The sequence below is a fragment of the Pelodiscus sinensis genome, chromosome 3, assembly GCF_052426305.1.
Source record: "Pelodiscus sinensis isolate ZL-2025 chromosome 3, ASM5242630v1, whole genome shotgun sequence".
In the NCBI taxonomy this organism is placed as follows: domain Eukaryota; kingdom Metazoa; phylum Chordata; order Testudines; family Trionychidae; genus Pelodiscus; species Pelodiscus sinensis.
Window position 1 is genome coordinate 145,512,246 of NC_143054.1, and position 18,731 is coordinate 145,530,976.

Below are 18,731 nucleotides of genomic sequence, written 5' to 3' on the forward strand. Positions count from 1 at the left end.
ACTCAGCTCCTATTTCATTTAAACTGCAGAGTTGCAGTGGGGCCCCTTATTGACTAATCATGTATTCAGTAAAAATTGTATCGACTACGCAATTAGTCCATTACCCCCTTCTTAATGTCCTTACTTTTTGCACAGCCTCGCTCTCTCTCACTCTCACACACAGACACCTGACTCTGTGTTCAACAGCGCAAGCGTTTCATCTGAATGGGTTACTCTGCCTCCGGGAGCAAACCAGCATAGCATGCAGGCTACCCACAATGGAGCTCTGAAAGGGGATACCTCCAGGGCAAACCAATGAGTTCTACAAACAAAGCACAGAGGGGACTTGAGGGATTTTGGGCCATTTCTGGAGAGCAGTCAGAACACAAGAATCAATTCAAGTGTCCACTCTGTCCCCGCAGTGCAGTATCCAAAGAGAAGCAAGCTCTGCACTTCTTGTCGAGGTGGTTTACCTAGAGCCCAGCAACTGCAGTGTTAGTGGGCACCAAGGCTGTGTCCAGACTCCATGCCTCCGTCGACGGAGGCATGTAGATTAGCCAGCTCGGAAGAGGGAAATGAAGCCGCGATTAAAATAATCGCGGCTTCATTTCAATTTAAATGGCTGCCCCGATCTGCCGATCAGCTGTTTGTCGGCAGATCGGGAGAGTCTGGACGCGATGCCCCGACAAAGAAGCCTTTCTTCATCGACACAGGTAAGCCTCGTGAAACCAGGTTTACCTGTGTCGATGAAGAAAGGCTTCTTTGTCGGGGCATCGCGTCCAGACTCTCCCGATCTGCCGACAAACAGCTGATCGGCAGATCGGGGCAGCCATTTAAATTTAAATGAAGCCGCGATTATTTTAATCGCGGCTTCATTTCCCTCTTCCGATCTGGCTAATCTACATGCCTCCGTCGACGGAGGCATGGAGTCTGGACACAGCCCAAGTGCCTTGCCAGTGGGGACACCTCAGGAGTTAGAGCTGGGAGCTGATTTACTGTGCAGTAACTTGCCAGTGTAGACTTGGTCTAAGGCTGGCTCAGCTTGGCAGCCCCCTTGAAACCTGCTTGCGCCCCTACCCATGGGAACTCCAGACCACTGGTTGAAAACCAGCAGCCTCGAGGACTGGGTTAGTTTAATTTAGTTTAAAAATTCCCATGTCAGCTGAAAACAAATATCAAACCATAAAATGTTCTGAATTAAAAGCAGTAGGAAAGTTTTAATATTTTAACATAGCTAAGGCCTGAAGTTTGCATTTTGATTAAAACCAAAGAAAGCTTTACAATGCTTATTATTACAGTTTTTCTTTTGAGTTTTTCACATTTTAAAGAAAATAATTGGTTTGGATTGAAGCCTTCCCCTGGAGCATTTGCAAACTAAACATTGTGGCATTGGGCAAATGCCTGAAAACCAAAACACGGCAATGACCTAAAACAAAAGCAAAACTGACTGGAGTATTTTCATTGAAGCTTTGTAAAAATAATAGAATTAAAGTGAGATTTTTAATATTCCCAGGAACAATAAAAGCCCGGTCAATGGACAAGTGTGAACAAAAGCTATCAGCTTTCCGCTTGGTCTCTGCTAATGCCAGAGTTTGCTTATGCATCATCTGCCACTGGTAGCACCTAGATTACTTCACTGAAACTGGCAGACTTACAACTCTCTCTCTCCCAGCAGCAGGTTACCTACTGTAACCAGCAGGGGACAATACCCAGGGTAAGTAATTGTGTGGGAGTTTATATTATGCTAGCACTACTCAGCTGCATTTACATAGTACTTTAGAGCTCTTCTCTCCGCCCCAAATACTGTACAACCACTTAACTAATGAGACCCCAGGGCGCCACCATTAGGCAGAGAAATAAGAATTAATTCCATTTTACTAAATGGGAAGTTGGGACAGAGAAGTTTAAGAGACTTGCTTAAGCCATAACTTGAGGTGTAGGCTAGTCTTAAGTGTTACAAGCATATCTACATCAGTTAGTAGCATAAAAATAAACCCATACCCCTAAGCAACATAGCTATGCTCACAAGACTCTCATGTGGATGTTGTATAGCTTCCTTTTTTTAGAGACTGGGTACAAACTATCTTGGCAAAAGCATTCTGTTGCTTTATAAACAATGCCACCTCTAGGAGGGCTGCTGGCTCTGGCAAACCCTTCCTGGTGAAGATAAGGCCTGAGTCAGTGACCATATGGTCTTAGGGTCCATCTTCTGGACTTCTCTGTCTTCTCCATGCATGAGACCAGTTTTGTTCAACACTTTTTTTAATGACCTGGATGAGGGGAAGGATTGTACCCTCAACAAGTTTGCGGATGACACTAAGCTAGGGGGAGAGGTAGATACGTTGGAGGGCAGGGATAGAGTCCAGAGTGACACAGACAAATTGGAGGATTGGGCCACAAGAAATCTGATGAGGTTCAAGAAAGACAAGTGTAGAGTCCTGCGCTTGGGACGGAAGAATCCCAAGCATTGTTACAGGCTGGGGACCAACTGGCTAAGTAGCAGTTCTGCAGAAAAGGACCTGGGGATTACAGTGGATGAGAAGCTGGATATGAGTCAACAGTGTGCCCTTGTAGCCAAGAAGGCTAATGGCATATTAGGTTGCATTAAGAGGAGCATTGCCAGCAGATCCAGAGATGTGATTATTCCTCTTTATTCGGCTCTGGTGAGGCCACATCTGGAGTATTGTTTCCAGTTCTGGGCCCCCAATTACAGGAAGGATGTGGATGCATTGGAAAGGGTCCAGCAGAGGGCACCCAAAATGATGAGGGGGCTGGAGCACATGACCTATGAGGAGAGGCTGAGGGAGTTGGGTCTATTTAGTCTGCAGAAGCGAAGAGTGAGGGGGGATTTGATAGCAGCCTTCAACTTCCTGAAGGGAGGTTCCAAACAGGCTGGAGAAAGGCTGTTCACAGTAGTGACGGATGGCAGAACAAGGAGCAATGGTCTCAAGTTGCAGTGGGGGAGGTCTAGGTTGGATATTAGGAAAAACTATTTCCCTAGGAGGGTGGTGAAGCACTGGGATGGGTTACCTAGGGAGATGGTGGAATCTCCATCCCTAGAGGTTTTTAAGTCTCGGCTTGACAACCCTGGCCGGGTTGATTTAGTTGGGGTTGGTCCTGCCTTGGTCAGAGGGCTGGACTTGATGGCCTTCTGAGGTCTCTTCCAGCTCTATGATTCTATGATATGAATTGTTTTTGAAATAGGGTGTAAATATGGGTAGGATTTGCAAAGGTACTTAGATGAAATCAATGGGTGTTAGGTGGCCACATAGCTTTGTGAATCCAATCCTGTGTGGTTAGTTATTGTGTGTGTGAGATTTCAAATACCACCTTGCGTGTGCCTGCTGAGAACCACTGCTCACTCATAAGAACTGCCAGAACACTACAAGGAATAGTTTGCTGCCTGTCCATGTTTTCCAAGGATCATCCTTTTTTCTGAGGTAGCTACCCTGGGCAATCTGAGCAGGTGCTCAGTACGCACTGACTGCTGGCCATTTTTAGGAGGTCAGGCTCATCCCAGATGTCCCTCCCCACTTTTTGTACTTCAGAGGTGGCGACTCTAACAGTACAGAATGCGCTCTAAACAGAAACACAAATCTTATATCTGGTAACGAGCAGCCTTCTTGTTACCAACTTGAAGTCAGCAAGTGCAACTCAACACATCATCCAGTGCTGATCTGATCTCAAACCAGGTATAATGTCAGTAATCTCAGACTCTCCAATTTAATCAGCTTGGCACTGCTGAGCATCTGATAAGAGAGGGCAAAGTGCTGGGTGTCAGTGCTAATTAGTGTGCTCTGACAGCTCCTCCTTGACTAATGAGCAAGCAGTATGGAAGAATGTGGGATACTTGCTTAATCTAACCAGATGGGACTGAACATCACTTTCCTGAGCTTTTCATTGAATCATGAGGCATGATGGGCCAGCACAAATGTTTAAGATGGATGCTGGCAGCTACTTCCACTATGACTAGCCAGTTAATATGTACTTTAACTCTACTGAGTACACACACTGTAGTTACACCAAAGTTAAATTAATTTAGCCAGCTGTGCTTTCTATGTCTGCTAAAGTATTTGGGGTACTAGATTCCGGTTTCATCAGAATGCCTCTGCCATGCATTTAAGGTCCTGAGATGGGCCTGTGACTGAAACTACTTTTGTATTCATGCCCTACACACTGTGGTAATAGTCTTTGCCAAAAATATGCCTTATGAGGTGTCTATCCCTGCCGTCTGTCAGGGCCGGAGGAAGGCCTTTCACAGCTGTCACTTGAGTACTCTGGGAATTTGAATTGGTGAAGCTTGAAACCAGGCTTGGGAGATGGTCTGGAATGCTGAACGCCCTTACTTGAGGACTGTCAAAGATGCAGTGCAGAGAGCCCTTGCTGGAGCTTCAATATACATAGACAAAAAATGGGGGGGACAGAGTCAATGATACACTCGGGCTATTAAATCAGCTTCAAAGTCAGTTTACATTGCTGGAGCAGCACAAAGCAGTCTAAGCACATTTCATAATCATGCTTCTGAGATTGTTCTGTGAGGAAGCTTGTGTTTGCAAATTGCTTAGCCCAGTGAGGTCCTGATGTCGAGTGAATCTCTGGGTACTAATGTATAATAATTAGTTAATTTAATCAAAGTAATAATAATCTCGCTGCAATCTCTCCCCTCCCCCCAGCTCAAGGAGCCAGGGAAGAACAAGTTTGTGGATAACAACAGCAAAGGGCTGGGTTGAAATCACTAATAGGCACTGCACAATTATTTGGGTAAAGACAAGCATGTTAGATCCACCAGGCCCGTCTGTAGAACTAAAAAGTCAAGAACATCTGTAGTTTTCCAATGCAGTTTATGGAATATCCCAAGTGAGCTGTGACAAGAATGATGACAGCACAGTGGTTTTGTTTTCTTTATTTACCCTTGAACAGATAACCTTCCAGATTTTGGTAGAGGAGTCTGTTTTCTTTAGACACACTGGTTGATAATATTTTTCACTATGTTACAATCTCCCCTCCTCCCTGTTTCTTCTCTTCCATATGGGAACATATTTATCCATGTCATTTGGTCAGGGAAAGGCCAAAGACTTGATACTGTGCGGGGGACTTTTTAACTATGATGATGGACTTCATTTGCATTGAAACTGTATTCATCTGTCTGAAAGACTGTCAACAAAGAGTACTAAGAAAACATATTTAGTTGGAGGATGAGGTCTAAAGCGACGTTAAGAAGAGAGCACTCAGATATGTTGGTAGCGGGAGTCACAGAACGACCCAGACAGGTAGATGGTATTTGGTACAGTGTTATTTCATATCTACATAGTGATATTAGAAGAGCAATTCCAGGCATTTTGTCACTAGAACGATACTGACTGATGCAGACTCCCAGGAGAGAGATCAGAAAGACCAAGAAGTTAAAAGCAGGAGTTAAAAGATGTATATGAATAGCTTGGCCTGGAGACTAGGGATGTGTGTGTACAGGGCATAATGCAACCAGGAGGTGGGATTTTTGAAATGGCCTAAAGAAATTAGGTACCCTGCTCTATGTGAAGGAGGGATTGGAAATATTCCAGGATCGTGAAGGAGGAAAATTAGGAAAAATGGGGTAAAACTGAAAGGGGGGAGCAAAGGGACATTTAAAATTAATAGCAAGAAAATCTGCTTTAAGCTGAGCTCTCAGGATATGGAATGGGGCTAAAGAGGGAAACTCTAGGACCCAAGACCTTTCAACTTAGACTCAAGAATGTGGTAAGCCAGTGAGTCTTAGCCTTTTCCACACTCAAATCCAGTCTCCTCCTCACACAATCTTCCACTCATCTGGCTTTAATCACAGCTGTCAAACTTGGGGAGGGGGAGTTCTGCACTTGGAAGAATGGGAGAGAAGACTCTTTTACTATTTAACATTAAGCCAATCTATTATAAGCATTAATAAAACTATCAGCATCTGTCCATGAAAAATAAATAAAATAAAATATATGAACCACACAGAAAAGTTAGAGTGTTTCAAAACTCGCCAGAAAATTAACTTATGTGCAATGAATTTGAGCTATTCATTCTACACCATATTCCAAACTATATACTGAAGTTTCTTGTAGCCCCATCTTGACGCTCCTGACTATTGAAATAGTACATCAGAGAATATGACCATGGAATCTCTGGACATCAGCTTTCCCCCAAACAAAATTCAGCATAAAGGATTCCTTTCCTGAAGTTCTTCATGACACTGGTGTCACTACATACCATCAACTTGACTGCTAAGCTGTGTATCTGACACATCAAATAAATCAAAATAAAGGGTTGGAAAGAAGGTCCTAGATAGGTCACCTAATCCATTCCTATGTAGTAGGGCAGGACCAAATTTATCCTAGACCATCCCTGACCAGTGTGTGTCTAATCAGACCTTAAAACCCTCATAGGATTCCACAGCCTCCCTTGGACACCTTTTCCAAGCTATGCCTAGACTGCAGAGTTTTTCCAGGATACTAGAGGTCTCCCAGAAAAGCTCTGCTGCAGGGGTTCCCAAACTTTTTGACACGGGGACCAGTAAATCCATTCACGAACTTTTGGAGGACCGGTAATGTTCATTTGCATATTCATTAATCAAATGATGAATATTCAAATAAGTTGTTTCTGGTCCTCCCAAAACCCCCAGTGCCAGCTTTAGCAAAGCTTTTGATATCGTCACCCACAATATTCTTGCCAGCAAGTTAAGGAATATGGATTGGATACATGGACTGTAAGACAGACAGGAAGCTGGTTAGACCAGGGTTTCCCAAACATTTTACTTTAGTTGGAACCCTTTTTTTTCAGTTCTGCTTTTTGCAGCCCAAAAATATAAACACACAAAAAACAAACTGAGAAAATACCAGACATATAACATGTCTGGTAGTTTCTCATTCGGTAAGTTGTATTATTACTAGATGTATCAGTTTGTAGTTTCGAACTGCCTGGCTGGTAAATGTGCTCAAGATGCATGAGTGTGTCTACCAGCCAGACAGTTCGCAACTACTCGAGGGTGTGTGTGTGGGGAGGGGGCGGGGGAATAGAATCCCTGAGCCAGACTAATTCATGCTTTGTGTGGGGGAGAGGGGAACAGGGCAGCGCCCCAAGATCTACATATGGCCGGGTCAGTCCCACTCCCCGCCGGCCGATTCGCTTCCCCTGCTGCGCCTCTGGCCAGCCACACTTCCCCCAACCCCCTCCCGGGCAGCCAGTTCTCCCCCGCTTCTCCTCCCAATCTCCCTTGGCCAGCCCCGCTGCCCGCGTCCAACCCTCCTTCCGGTGGCCGCTTCTCCCCCCCCCCAAATCTTCCCCGGCCAGCTCCCTGCCCCCAACCTCACATCCCCTGGCAGCCCTGCTTCCACTGGCCCCCCAGCCTCCCCAGCCTGCCCCGATTCCCCCGTCCAGTGCTGCTTCCAGTGGCCAGCTCTCCCCTCCTTCTCACCCCAGAATCTTCTGGCACCTGCACCTTCCCTTAGCCCTGCACCCTCCTGGTGTCTCCCCCTTCCCTTACTGCCCCTGCCCCCTTTGCCCTCTCTTTCCCAGATACCCTCCCCCTCACCACTCTCTGCCCCATCCCCTCCTCCCCTCTGTGCCCTCACACATGACTTGCTCCATCCTGGCCTTCCTCATGCTCATCCCTTCTTTCAAGCCTTCTCCCAGCACCTCCTCCTGCAGCCCCCAATGCCCTTCCCCTCTCCTCTCCTCTCCCAGCATCATCCTGCCCCCCCTCCCACTGACACCTCCCCTCCTGCCCTTTCCCTCATTGTCTGCACTTGGCCCCCTGGCATTTGTCTCTCTCTCCTACACCCTGTCCCTTGGTGCCTTCCCCCCATCCCTGCTGCCACCTTCTCACCTCTGCCTAAGCCTGCTGCTGCTGCCCAAGCCCATTCCCTACCTTCTACCTTCCACATTGCGGGGCCAGAGGCCGCGCTCAGGCCCCGGAGGCCGGCACCAGAGGCACTGTGGCCCTTCCACGTGCCTCCGAAGAGTTTTAAAATCCCGGGCCGTGACGTCACGTCACGCCCAGGCGTCCTCCCCGCCCATGTGCAACGCCGCACATGAGCAGCAGCAGGCAGTGAGGAGCCGCCGCGCATGGCGGGGACACTCTGGGGGCGGGGTGGGAGGACGCACGGGGGAGCCGGGGCATATTGGTGGAGCAGGGCCCCTGGCTCTGTAACTCGCTGGCACTTCTGGGTTCAGGGGCGCAGGGCCCAAATCGGGCTAAGACCGGCCCTGCCGGCAGCCACCAGCTATGCTGAGGCCTGGGCCACGGCCCATAGTTTGGGAAACGCTGCTCTGCTGCGTCCAAGGAATGCGTCCACTTTTTCGGAACAGTTTCCGAAAAAGCAGACGTGTTCTTTCAGCATCCCTGTATTCCTCTTGATGAGAGGCATAAGGGATGTTCTGAAAGAGGAGCTTTTTTCCTAAATTTGGCCCCGTGTAGATGGACCAAATTTCAGAAAAGCCTCTTTCAGAAAAAAGCAGAAAAGGACTTGCAAATTGCAGTTTCCAATTTATGTATCTTCTTCCGACTTTTCCCAGCAGTGCAGACAGAGCCCCAGAGATTAACTCCTTTATAGTTAATATGTTTTTCCTAATATCTAGCTTAATCTTCCTTGCTGCAGATTGTGCCCATTACTTCTCATCTTGTCGTCACTGGACACAGAGAACAATTGGTCATTGTCCTCTTTATAAGAGGCTTTTATAATATTTAAAGACAATGGCCAGCTTTCTTTTCTCAAGACTAAACATCCCGGTTTTTAATCTTTCCTCATATGTTAGTTTTTGAAACCATTTATCATTTTTTCACCATCTTCTGAGCACCCTCCAATTTGTCTACATCTTTTGTAAAGTGTGGTTGCCCAGAACTGATCACAGTTCTTCAGGTCAGATCTCAACAGTGCCAAGCAGAGTGATACAATTACTTCCCATATCTTACATAAGAAAGACAATCCTATTTACACACTCCAAAACAATATGAACTCTTTTTGCAACCACATCATATTCAACCTATAATTTACTATAACCCCGATTCTTTTCAGCAGTACCACTTCCTACCCAATAATTGCATTTGTGCCCTTGATTTTTCATTCATAAGTGCAATACTTTGCATTTGTATTTATTGAATTTCATCTTTTTTATTTCAGACCAATTCTCCAATTTGTCAAGGTAATTTTGAAGTCTATTTCTGTCCTCCAAAGAGCTTGCAACCCCTTCAACTTGTGTCACCCAGAGATTTTATAAGCAAACATTTCACTCCATTATTCCAGTTGTTAATGAAAAGGCTGACTAGCACCAGACCCAGGACAGATTCCTGAGGGCCTCACTAGATATGTTATTTCGATAGGACAGCAAATGATTGTTAGCAAGTTTTTGAGTGCAGTCTCTTCAACCAGTTGTGGACCCAATTTATTGTAATTTCATCCTTTCCAGTCTTCTGGGACCTCACCCATCCTCCAGCATTTCTCAAGGAAAATCACGAATGGTTCCAAGATTATATCAGCAATTTCATTAAGTACTCTAGGGTGAATTTCATCAGCTATTGCTGACCTGAAAACATCTAAACTTATCTAAATATTCTTTAACCTGCTCTTTTCCTATTCTAGCTTGCATTCATAAGAACGGCCATATTGGGTCAGACCAAAGATCCATCTAGCCCAGTATCCTGTCTGCTGACAGTGGCCAATGCCAGATGCCCTAGATGGAATGAACAGAACAGAGAATCAAGAAATGGTCCATTCCCTGTTGCCCATTCCCAGATTCTAACACAGGCTAAGGACAACATTCCTGCCCATTCTAATAGCCATTGATGGACCCATCCTCCAGAAATGTATCTAGTTTTAGTTTTTAACTTTGTTTTTTAATCCTGGCCTTCATAATATCCTCTGGCAAGAAGTTCCACAAGCTGACTCCATGTTGCGTGAAGAAATACTTCCTTTTGTTTGTTTTAAACCTGTTATCTATTCATTTCATTTAGTGACCCCTAGTTCTTGTGTTATTGGAGCAATTTTTCTTTATTCACTTCTTCCACACCAGTCATGATTTTAAAGACCTCTATCAAATCCCCGCTTAGTCTTCTCTTTTCTAAGCTGAAAAGTCCCAGTCTTTTTAGTCTCTCCTCATATGGCAGCTGGTTCCATACCCCTAACCATTTTTGTGGCCCTTTTCTGAACTTTTTCCTATGCCAAGATATCTTTTTTGAGATGAGCCAACCACACCTGCACACAGCATTCAAAGATGTTCCCTCTCGTTTGTTGTTAATATTGCGCTAACCATCTGGTGATGATTAACCTTTTTAGTGAAGAGTGAAATAAAACAGGTATTTAACACCTCAACTTGGTTTCCAGTCATTATTAGTTCCGCTTTCATGCTAAGTAGTGAACCTACACTTTTCTTCATCTTTCTCTTGCTTCTCCAGTGTATTTTCAGCACTTCTTCTGATTGCTTTTTCTGCTCCTTTCTAGCAATGTTTCCTCTAATCTTTTCCATCTATGTGCAGATTTTTTCCATCTATGTGCAGGATACATATTTATGTGCACCAAAGCCCATGTGTATTTGCACCACCAGTAAAAGCAAAGAATCCAGCTGAGGGTGGTCTGCCAATCAGCTAGCTGGCATTTGAATCTCTGCTGAGTGACCGCACAAGTGCACAGCATGCAGGGAACACTGCTTTCTAGGAGCATCTCATTTTTTGTCTCTGCATGTTTGTGCTACTCTTTCACATTCAGCCTTAGCAATGTGTCCATATTTCTACTTTTTGGAAACATTGCAGGATCTTTGATTCCAGGAGAGTGTCAACCACTCAAATATCCATATAGTCATGCTTCTGGCCATCTATATTTTCAAATGCTGAACCCTATACCTAAAAACCTGCCTTTTGCATCCAAGTTTTCTTCTGCCCACGGCTTTTCTTGAACACAGGTCTCATGCTGGTAGTGAGTAGCTCTTCCAAAAGTTCAAACTTTGGCCTAAAAAACCTCCAAATTCTCAAAATGAATGATTTGGGGGCGGGGGGGGGGGGGTAGTACAACAGGAAAGACTGAATGAGAAGACTGGGAATGTGTCTTAAGGGTACCAGGCATTCAAATCCATCAGCTCTCTTTAAGGATTTCAACAAGAAACCCCTTGATCACTCTCTTGAGCTTGACAGAACGTCCCAGGAGCACTTCTAGCATTCCATCCATCAGGAGGTACTGCCAGCCACAGGCCAGCAAGCTAACAGGAATGCACAGATGACTGTGGTCTTTATGCCATGAGAATCTCAACAATTTTCTTTTCAGAATTATATAAATAGAAATCTATTTATAATCCAGACCAGATCAAAAGTAGGCTTTGTAATCAGCAGATAAGCCTGGGGATGACTGGGCACTGAAAAGTGCTTTTGGGTTTCCTTTCTGGCTCTCAACATATGGAAATGTCACATTTTGTATTTACCACTTGAGCCAAAGTAGTCTCTCCAAACTCAATTCTGCTGTCTGGCTGAACTTCACGACCACACTACACCAACCATTCTAAGAAGAAGGGTACTGGAACTTATCTCTGGCCAAAGGCTCATCAGAGGCTCCTCCTGCAAAAGTCACACTGGCTCAGAGACACTCAGTGTGTGCCATTCAGTCTGCCCCTTCAAGCTTCATGTCCTTGTTGCTGCAGCTCTCCACATCATCAGGCCTTGGGCTGCTAATTTTGTTGCCATCCATACATTCCTGCTCTACCTCTTTGCTTTTCTTCTTGCCACACTGGCAGAGGTCACTAGAGTTCTCTAGCAAGGAGATGCAGAGGTTGATGACTAGGGCCAGCCAGGCCATCCCAAACAGGATCCACAAAGATATCAGGTTCTTGTACCAGGAGGGGTAGGTGCGGTCTGGGTTCATCCCTGCAAGAAAAGCACCCAAACATGTAAAGACCAAGCGTGCCATAAAAGACATTTTATAGCTAAAGGTAAAGCAGAGGCTTGGGCTGGGAAGGACTCATAGCATCTGCTCATCACCAACTTTGGGATATGCCATGTACCCTTAAGATCCGCCCAGCATGGCAAGGGTGGTATTCAGACAATACGGGGATGGGGCGGTATAAAAATGTAACTGATCAGATCGATATATGGGACAGCTATAACTCCCCACACTGGCTGGTGTGGCATGGTGGAAATATCGCAGAATGGCGCTGCTCCCTGTACAAAACATGAACGTGCCAGCTGTCTCGCAGCCAGGTGCGCATTGTAAGCCAGACTTGTTTCATGGCTATGTCAGTAACACCCCCATCAGTCACTGTCAATTGTCAATATTACCATAAAGAAAAATTAAACCAAAATTAGATCCACTTTCAAACTGAAATTGTGGCCATGGATGTGCCTTCCCCAGTCCTGTTTTCCTCCAGCTATTGTTAAGTACTAGAATACTGTCACAGGATGGCACCATTTGCTTGAAGTACCCTACGGTATTTAAAGGTGTTCTTGGCTGGCTTCTGCTTACTTACACATGTCGATGCTTTGTTGAGCCATCTGGCATATAAGTGAAGTGGGAGTGAGTTTCTGAGGGTGAGAGGGACCTCAGGAAAGGGATGAGCACTCTTTGGAAGAACCCCTCGGAATAGCCATGCCTAGGAGGCCTGAACTGAACTTGGTTACCTTTAGCTGATTTCTTAATTACAGTATTTAGATTGTAAGCTCTTTGGGAAGATGCCCTTTGTTTGTCAAGGCTCCTGGGTGCTATGGCATTACAATAAGTCAAACCCCTTTGGTTTCTACCTCCTGCATAGACTGTATTGAGAAAGCAATTTAGAAAGGCAGCTGCTGGCTGACACCAATGTTCCCAAGATAAGAATCACAAGCAGGAGATGACAAGTGCTTGCATTATTGTTTTCTTTATCAGCACTTGGCTCCTAGCAGTCATTTTTAATGGGAGGGTTTGACATTTTCACCACTGAAACCCATGGGCTATGCAAACATTACAGAAAAGGACAGAAAATGGCAGAATTAAACAACATACCCGCACATGCCAAGTTGCCAGGCAGCTCTCACCTTGTCATTTATGATCTTATTTATGTAACGTTGAGTAATCACCACTGGTTTGCAAAGAGCCCTGTCCTGGAATAAGCAAGTCTGCTGCTTTGCCTACATTCTTCCCCTCTGGGCCTAAAGGGCAAAAGTCAGCACTACACAGAGATGAACACAAAATCTAGGCCCACCTCTGTCCCATGTAACCCCAGGATGCAAGCAACCCTTGGGCTTCACACTAGCTTTGTGCCCAAAGGTGAATTTCAGCTAGAGACGCTTGCAGGTTCCCGAGATATCAAGCAGGCCCCTTTCACCAGTGAGAACTTCATCCTGAGGCTTAACAGCCATTCGCAGTGCGCACCGCAAGCTTCTTCGAAAAGGAGCGTAAGCCACAAGGTGCCAGATCACTCGGACCTTTGGACAGGAAACCTTTCTCCTTGGAGTTCACTGGTTGAATAAAGGGGCTGGAGTAAGGGCCAGCATCAGAGAAAATGATGCCCTGGGCAAACTTGTGTTTTGGTCCTCTGATCCCTGTTGGCATAGCACCACCCATTTTTCCTGGCACCCTTGGGCTCCTCACCCCCTGCACTCCTATCCTATGCTCTTTTTACCACTAGCCCTGCATTGCACCTCCTTTCCCCCTAACTTCTGCACAGTGCCCCCTTCGTCCCCACCCCTGTGCTTCCCTTCCAGTTGTGTTCCCAGCCCCCGACTTGTGCTTCCAGTATGCCCTGCCACACTGCCCCTGCTCAGTACCCTCCACCATTTGCCCAGCAACCCCATGCCCAGTTGCCCCTCACCCTCTGTCTCTGGCACCCCTGGCATAGGCCCAGTTAGCTCGGTTCTAAGGCCAGCCCTGTTTGGTGGGGGTGGGGGAGCCATGCGGCAACATCCTGACAGCAGGGGGGTTGACCAGGAGTGTAGCTTCATCGATTTCAAGGCCAAAAGGCACCACTGTTGTGTAACACAGGCCATAGAGTTTGACCATTACTCCTGTACTGAGCCCAACATGCTTATGTACTAAGCTGGTGATGGAAGGCAGCTTACAAAGCTCCTCAGTAGTCAAGACTGCATAACTTGGGAAGTTACATCTGTTGCCTGTCTACAGAGCCCAATCACCGGTAATTAAGCACCAAAGAAGAGCTGCGAAGAAAGGAGGGCAGGAGAGTCTATGGGAAAGGGGTATCCTGTTCCTGTCTCTCGGGCCTTGAAGGCATGTGTGTTTCTACAGATCGTGTGTTTTGGCTGGGAAAAGCTTTATCAAAAAGCATGTGCCTGGGCCTAATTCATTTCTTCTAGTTTTGGAAGCTGAGGATACTGTCTGGGGGCCTGACAGGCTCAAGTGAAGTCTCTCTATTGGCTCTTGAGAAAGGAGAAAGGAAGTACAATGTTATGGGCTTGGTAGATTAGGAGCATGATGAGACAAAATGCTCCAAGTCTTGAGGCTTTACATTGCAGCGCATCAAACTTGTAGTATCAGGCTAGTTCTGGTCTCATAAAGGGCACAGTGACTGGATGCAGGAGACTGCTTTTCACATCCTGCCATGCAGAGGAGTCACCATGCATGGCCCGGCTATCACAGAAACCATCTCCTCCTTCTCCTCCAAGTCAGCGACCTGCCACATTGCATTTGCTGTCAGTCCTGGGACTCATCAAAAGGATGCCACCTGGGGCTCCAGGAGGCTGCCACACAGTTTTTACTGCTTTCCCCTAAGCGAGAGGGATGAAATCCTAGCTGCTTACCAATCACATAATCTCCAAAGCCTATTGTGCTGAGGGTGATGAAGGAATAGTAGAATCCTTCTTCGTAGGTCCAGCCTTCTACCACAGAGAACAGAAACGGAGGCAGCAGAAGAAACAGCAACAAGCCAGTCACCAGTGCACAGGTCCTCGTCAATACGGTTGCTGCTGCCTAGTCCAACAGACAAGAAAAAGCCACTCAACATAAGGCGGGAAGGTTAGAGCAGACAGCCTACAGAGAACTCAGAACTTCTTGTTGAGCAGGTTGCTCAGATGATAGACATGTCATGGAAGCACCTCGATGATCTGCTATCACTGGCTAAGATGGCTGGGGCAGAACCAATGGTTTTTGTCTTGTCCAGGCCAGGCCAAGTTCAGCCTGTGTAAAGAGACATCACATGCTCTTTGCCCATATGTCTCTATTACAACCTTAGGGCATTTATATCTTTTTACAGGATATCAATGGCACCATTCACAATGCTACAGAACAGGGAGTCTTAAACAGTCTATCCTTAGAGACCAGTTGTTAATAGAGAAACTGGCTTCTGGACACCTCCCTTCATGGTCACAGTCATGTGGAGCACCTCCCCTCCCACCTGCGATCACACCCCCAAGGGCGAAATCCTGACCCCAACTTCAAAACCCCTCACTGTCTTAGTGGGGCCAGGATCTCATCTGTCATCTCTGTGGCAATTACCACAATTACATCTCATTACTGTTATTGGGAATTCGTATTAGGGAAGTATTTCATGTGTTACTAGCTTCTTTTATTGGAGCTGAAGACCAGGAGTGATAGTCCAGGAAAAAAACAGCTTGCTGTGAATCCTCATATCTTCCTTGACCAGCAATGGGAAACTTTTGCTGTAGAAAAGGCAGTATCAGCACTTGTGCTATCAGTCAGTTTTCAGGGATTGACCGCACAGCCTAAAGTTGAAATGTGTTAGTGGCATGTGCCTTGGAGAGAAATCCTTTTCCATAACCAACAAAATACAGGATGCACATTTAAAATGTCTGGGTGTGCGGTGTTTATTTCTGAGCTCCATGTCAGGGATTCAATAGGGCAAACAATGTCCGTGTGGCAGGGGGAATGGTTAGTGCAAGATTAGCTAGTAAACAACAGAAGAGAGTGGAAGGAACTCTCTTGTGACAGAGAGACTCAAGTTGCATTTGGAATTGCACATACTGTACCCAACAGGAAAGGGCTATTAACTAAATTCTGAATGAAACATACAGAGGCAACACAAGTGAAACAAAATACTCATCCCTGCTTAGGGGAAATGATGGTAGGAATCTCCTTCATTCAGATTTGTGCACTGACGATATTAGTGTATTTCAGCATGATGGGCAATCTCTTCGGCAATTGAGAGGGGATATAGCAGGGGGTGTGGTACAGGGCAGGAATGAGGTGTATTGTCAGATCAGGAGAGGAAGGTGGAGGAATAATCAGGCCAGGTCTGGAATAGCAAGGTGTGCGGCAGATCAGAACTGAGATACAATAGCACGGCTGTGGCTGGAAGATTTTCACTGTACCTGAGTGCATAGCATCTGACTCAAGCCAGTATACTTGCTTCTGTGAGCACTAAATTCAGATCTGTTTTCACATCTAATCCACAAATGCTCCTTAGCAATTTGAGAGTGTAATTCTGAGTAAGGTGGATGACAAGCAGATCAAATGTACAGGCACTGCAAAGTGCACCCAGAACCTGGCGTTTTATTGCTATAGGAAGCTGTTCATCAGAACAGTAAATGAAGCTATCAATTAACTACAGTGCTTTGTGATAACAGTACAGATGATTTGGCTTCTATAAACCAAAGGTTAAGGCAGAGTAATTAGCGCTTCCTCCACCTTAATGTGTTGCTCAGGTGGTTATGGTCAGCCTGCTTACCTGCCAGTGCAACTTCTCCCCTAGGTGCTTGGCACATCGCTGAACCCCACACAGCATCAGCTGCCCAATCCGATTCAGGAGGATGAGGTTCAAAGGAATCCCAAAGAGGGCAAAGAAGATGCAGAAGATCTGAGCACTCACAGTGCTGGGACTCAAGTTCCCGTAGCCTGGCAGGAGAAGAACACAAGGGTAAATTCTGATGCACTTTCTGCCTGTCCTCCTCTCTTGCAGAGCTAGCCTTCCATCTTCTGCTCGAAAGGGACCATGCCATCCCCTTCTATATATAATTTGTATTACCCCCCCCTTGTTTGTAACATCCTTTCAAAACATGGAAAATAACAGGTCTTTCCCTGCCCATTTTTTCCTGTTTCCATTTGCCAGTCACTGGTTCACCTCTACCCTAGCCAGGGATCTGGCAGGCACATTTACTTATTTGCTCCAGAGTGAGTATTATTGATGCCAGCGTAGCATTGGGAATAGGCCTTGTTAGGCAACTGCTGCATCGCATTGCGTATCTTATTTCAAAATAGGGAGTGTCTACACAGCACTTATTTGGAAAGAGAGCACTCTTCCTCCGACTTCCCTTATTCCTCGGACAATAAGGGCTATAGGAGTTGGAGTAAGAAGTCCTCCAGCTTGACAGCATTTCGACATTATTTCAAAATAGCTGCCTGCTGTGTAGCTGTGGACTAAGATATTTTGGAATAGCGCTTGTTATTTCAAAATAGTGTTACAGTGTAGATGTACTCTGAGAGACCATTAGGTACAAGCTCTTTACCCTGAAGAGCTGATAATTTGTACTGATCGTGGCAAGAGAAGTCATGGTGGGAAGAGTTGGTGGTAATATGGGCATCACACAAAACAGGTTATAGAGTTGTCTGGTGATAAGGTCTGCTGCATTCTTGTGTATTCATTGCTACTATTTTTAAAGGGACCTAGATAACCACTACTGGAGGGCTTTGAGAAAGGAAGGAGAGACATGTGAAAGGATGAGGGGGAAATGGAGGCTCTGTGGAAGATCAAGGAGGACACGCCAGTAGGGATGTAAGGGAGTAGCCGACTCTTTTGTGTGTTCTTACCCTATATTATACAGATTTCATGGGAGACCAACATTTCTCAAATTGGAGTCCCGACCTAAAAACAATTGTGGGGAGGTCTCAAGGTTATTTTAGGAGGGTCATGGTATTGCCACCATCACTTCTGCACTGCCTTCACAGCTGGGAAACTAGAGAGCAGAGGCTGTAACGTTGTCTGGTAGCTCTGCTCTGAAGGCAGCACATCGCCAGCAGAAGTGCAGAAGTAAGGGTGGCCAGAGAGTGGCAGCAGCTGTATGATATCCCAAATGAAAAAAGGACAACAAGAAACAGAGGACCAACCGACCAACTGGAAAAAACACCAGAGCCAAATTGGGTAAGAGAGGGAGGTAGAGACAAAAAGTGATGTTTTTAAATCTGAAGCAAATTCTAGTGAAGAAAATAAGGAGCATAAACTCTGCAATAGGTTAGATACCTCAGTTAATATGCAGAAGTGAGGGTAGCAATATCATACCAGGTCATCCTTACTTCTGCGCTGCTGGTGGTAGTTTTGCCTTCAGAGCTGGACTCCTGACTAGCAGCAACTGCTTTCCAGGGGTGTGTCTACACTGCACCGTTATTTCAAGATAACAATGTGAGCATTATTGTTACACAGCCATTCTGTTATTTCGAAATATTTTCAAAATAATTGACGGCTTATTCTGAAATCTGAACAACACCTATTCCGAAATAGCTATGTTGAATTAAGGTGCGTGTAGACTCTCCACAACTGCTATTTTGAAATAGCCCCTCACCAGGCCATTCTAAGTTATTCCCCCCCATGCCTCCTGGGGCTCTAATCGAGACAGCACGTCTACATTAGGGAAACCTGCCTTGGACTCATTTTGAGGCTTCCCTGCAGGGTAGACATGCTATTTTGAAATAAGCTATTTTCGAGTATTTCTTCCGGAATAGCTTATTTCGAAATAAGCATCCAGTGTAGATGTACCCCAGCTGCTCAGCTCTGAAGGCAATGCTGCTGCCAGCAGCTGCACAGAAGTAAGGGTAGCAATATTGCAACTCCCATACCTTGTGACCCTCACACAACTCCTTTTTGGGTCAGGACCCTAC

General features: G+C 45.8%; 1 protein-coding gene across 1 annotated transcript in view; it reads right to left on the reverse strand.

Moving 5' to 3' along the window:
* Positions 1–1,169: 1,169 nt before the first annotated feature.
* Positions 1,170–18,731, reverse strand: part of KCNK17 (potassium two pore domain channel subfamily K member 17) — a 46,582-nt gene continuing 29,020 nt past the window's right edge. Inside the window, 4 exon segments of the mRNA XM_075925084.2 lie at positions 1,170–11,591; positions 11,593–11,842; positions 14,705–14,873; positions 16,588–16,754. Coding sequence (XP_075781199.2) covers positions 11,546–11,591; positions 11,593–11,842; positions 14,705–14,873; positions 16,588–16,754 — 632 coding nt within the window. The 3' untranslated portion in view covers positions 1,170–11,545.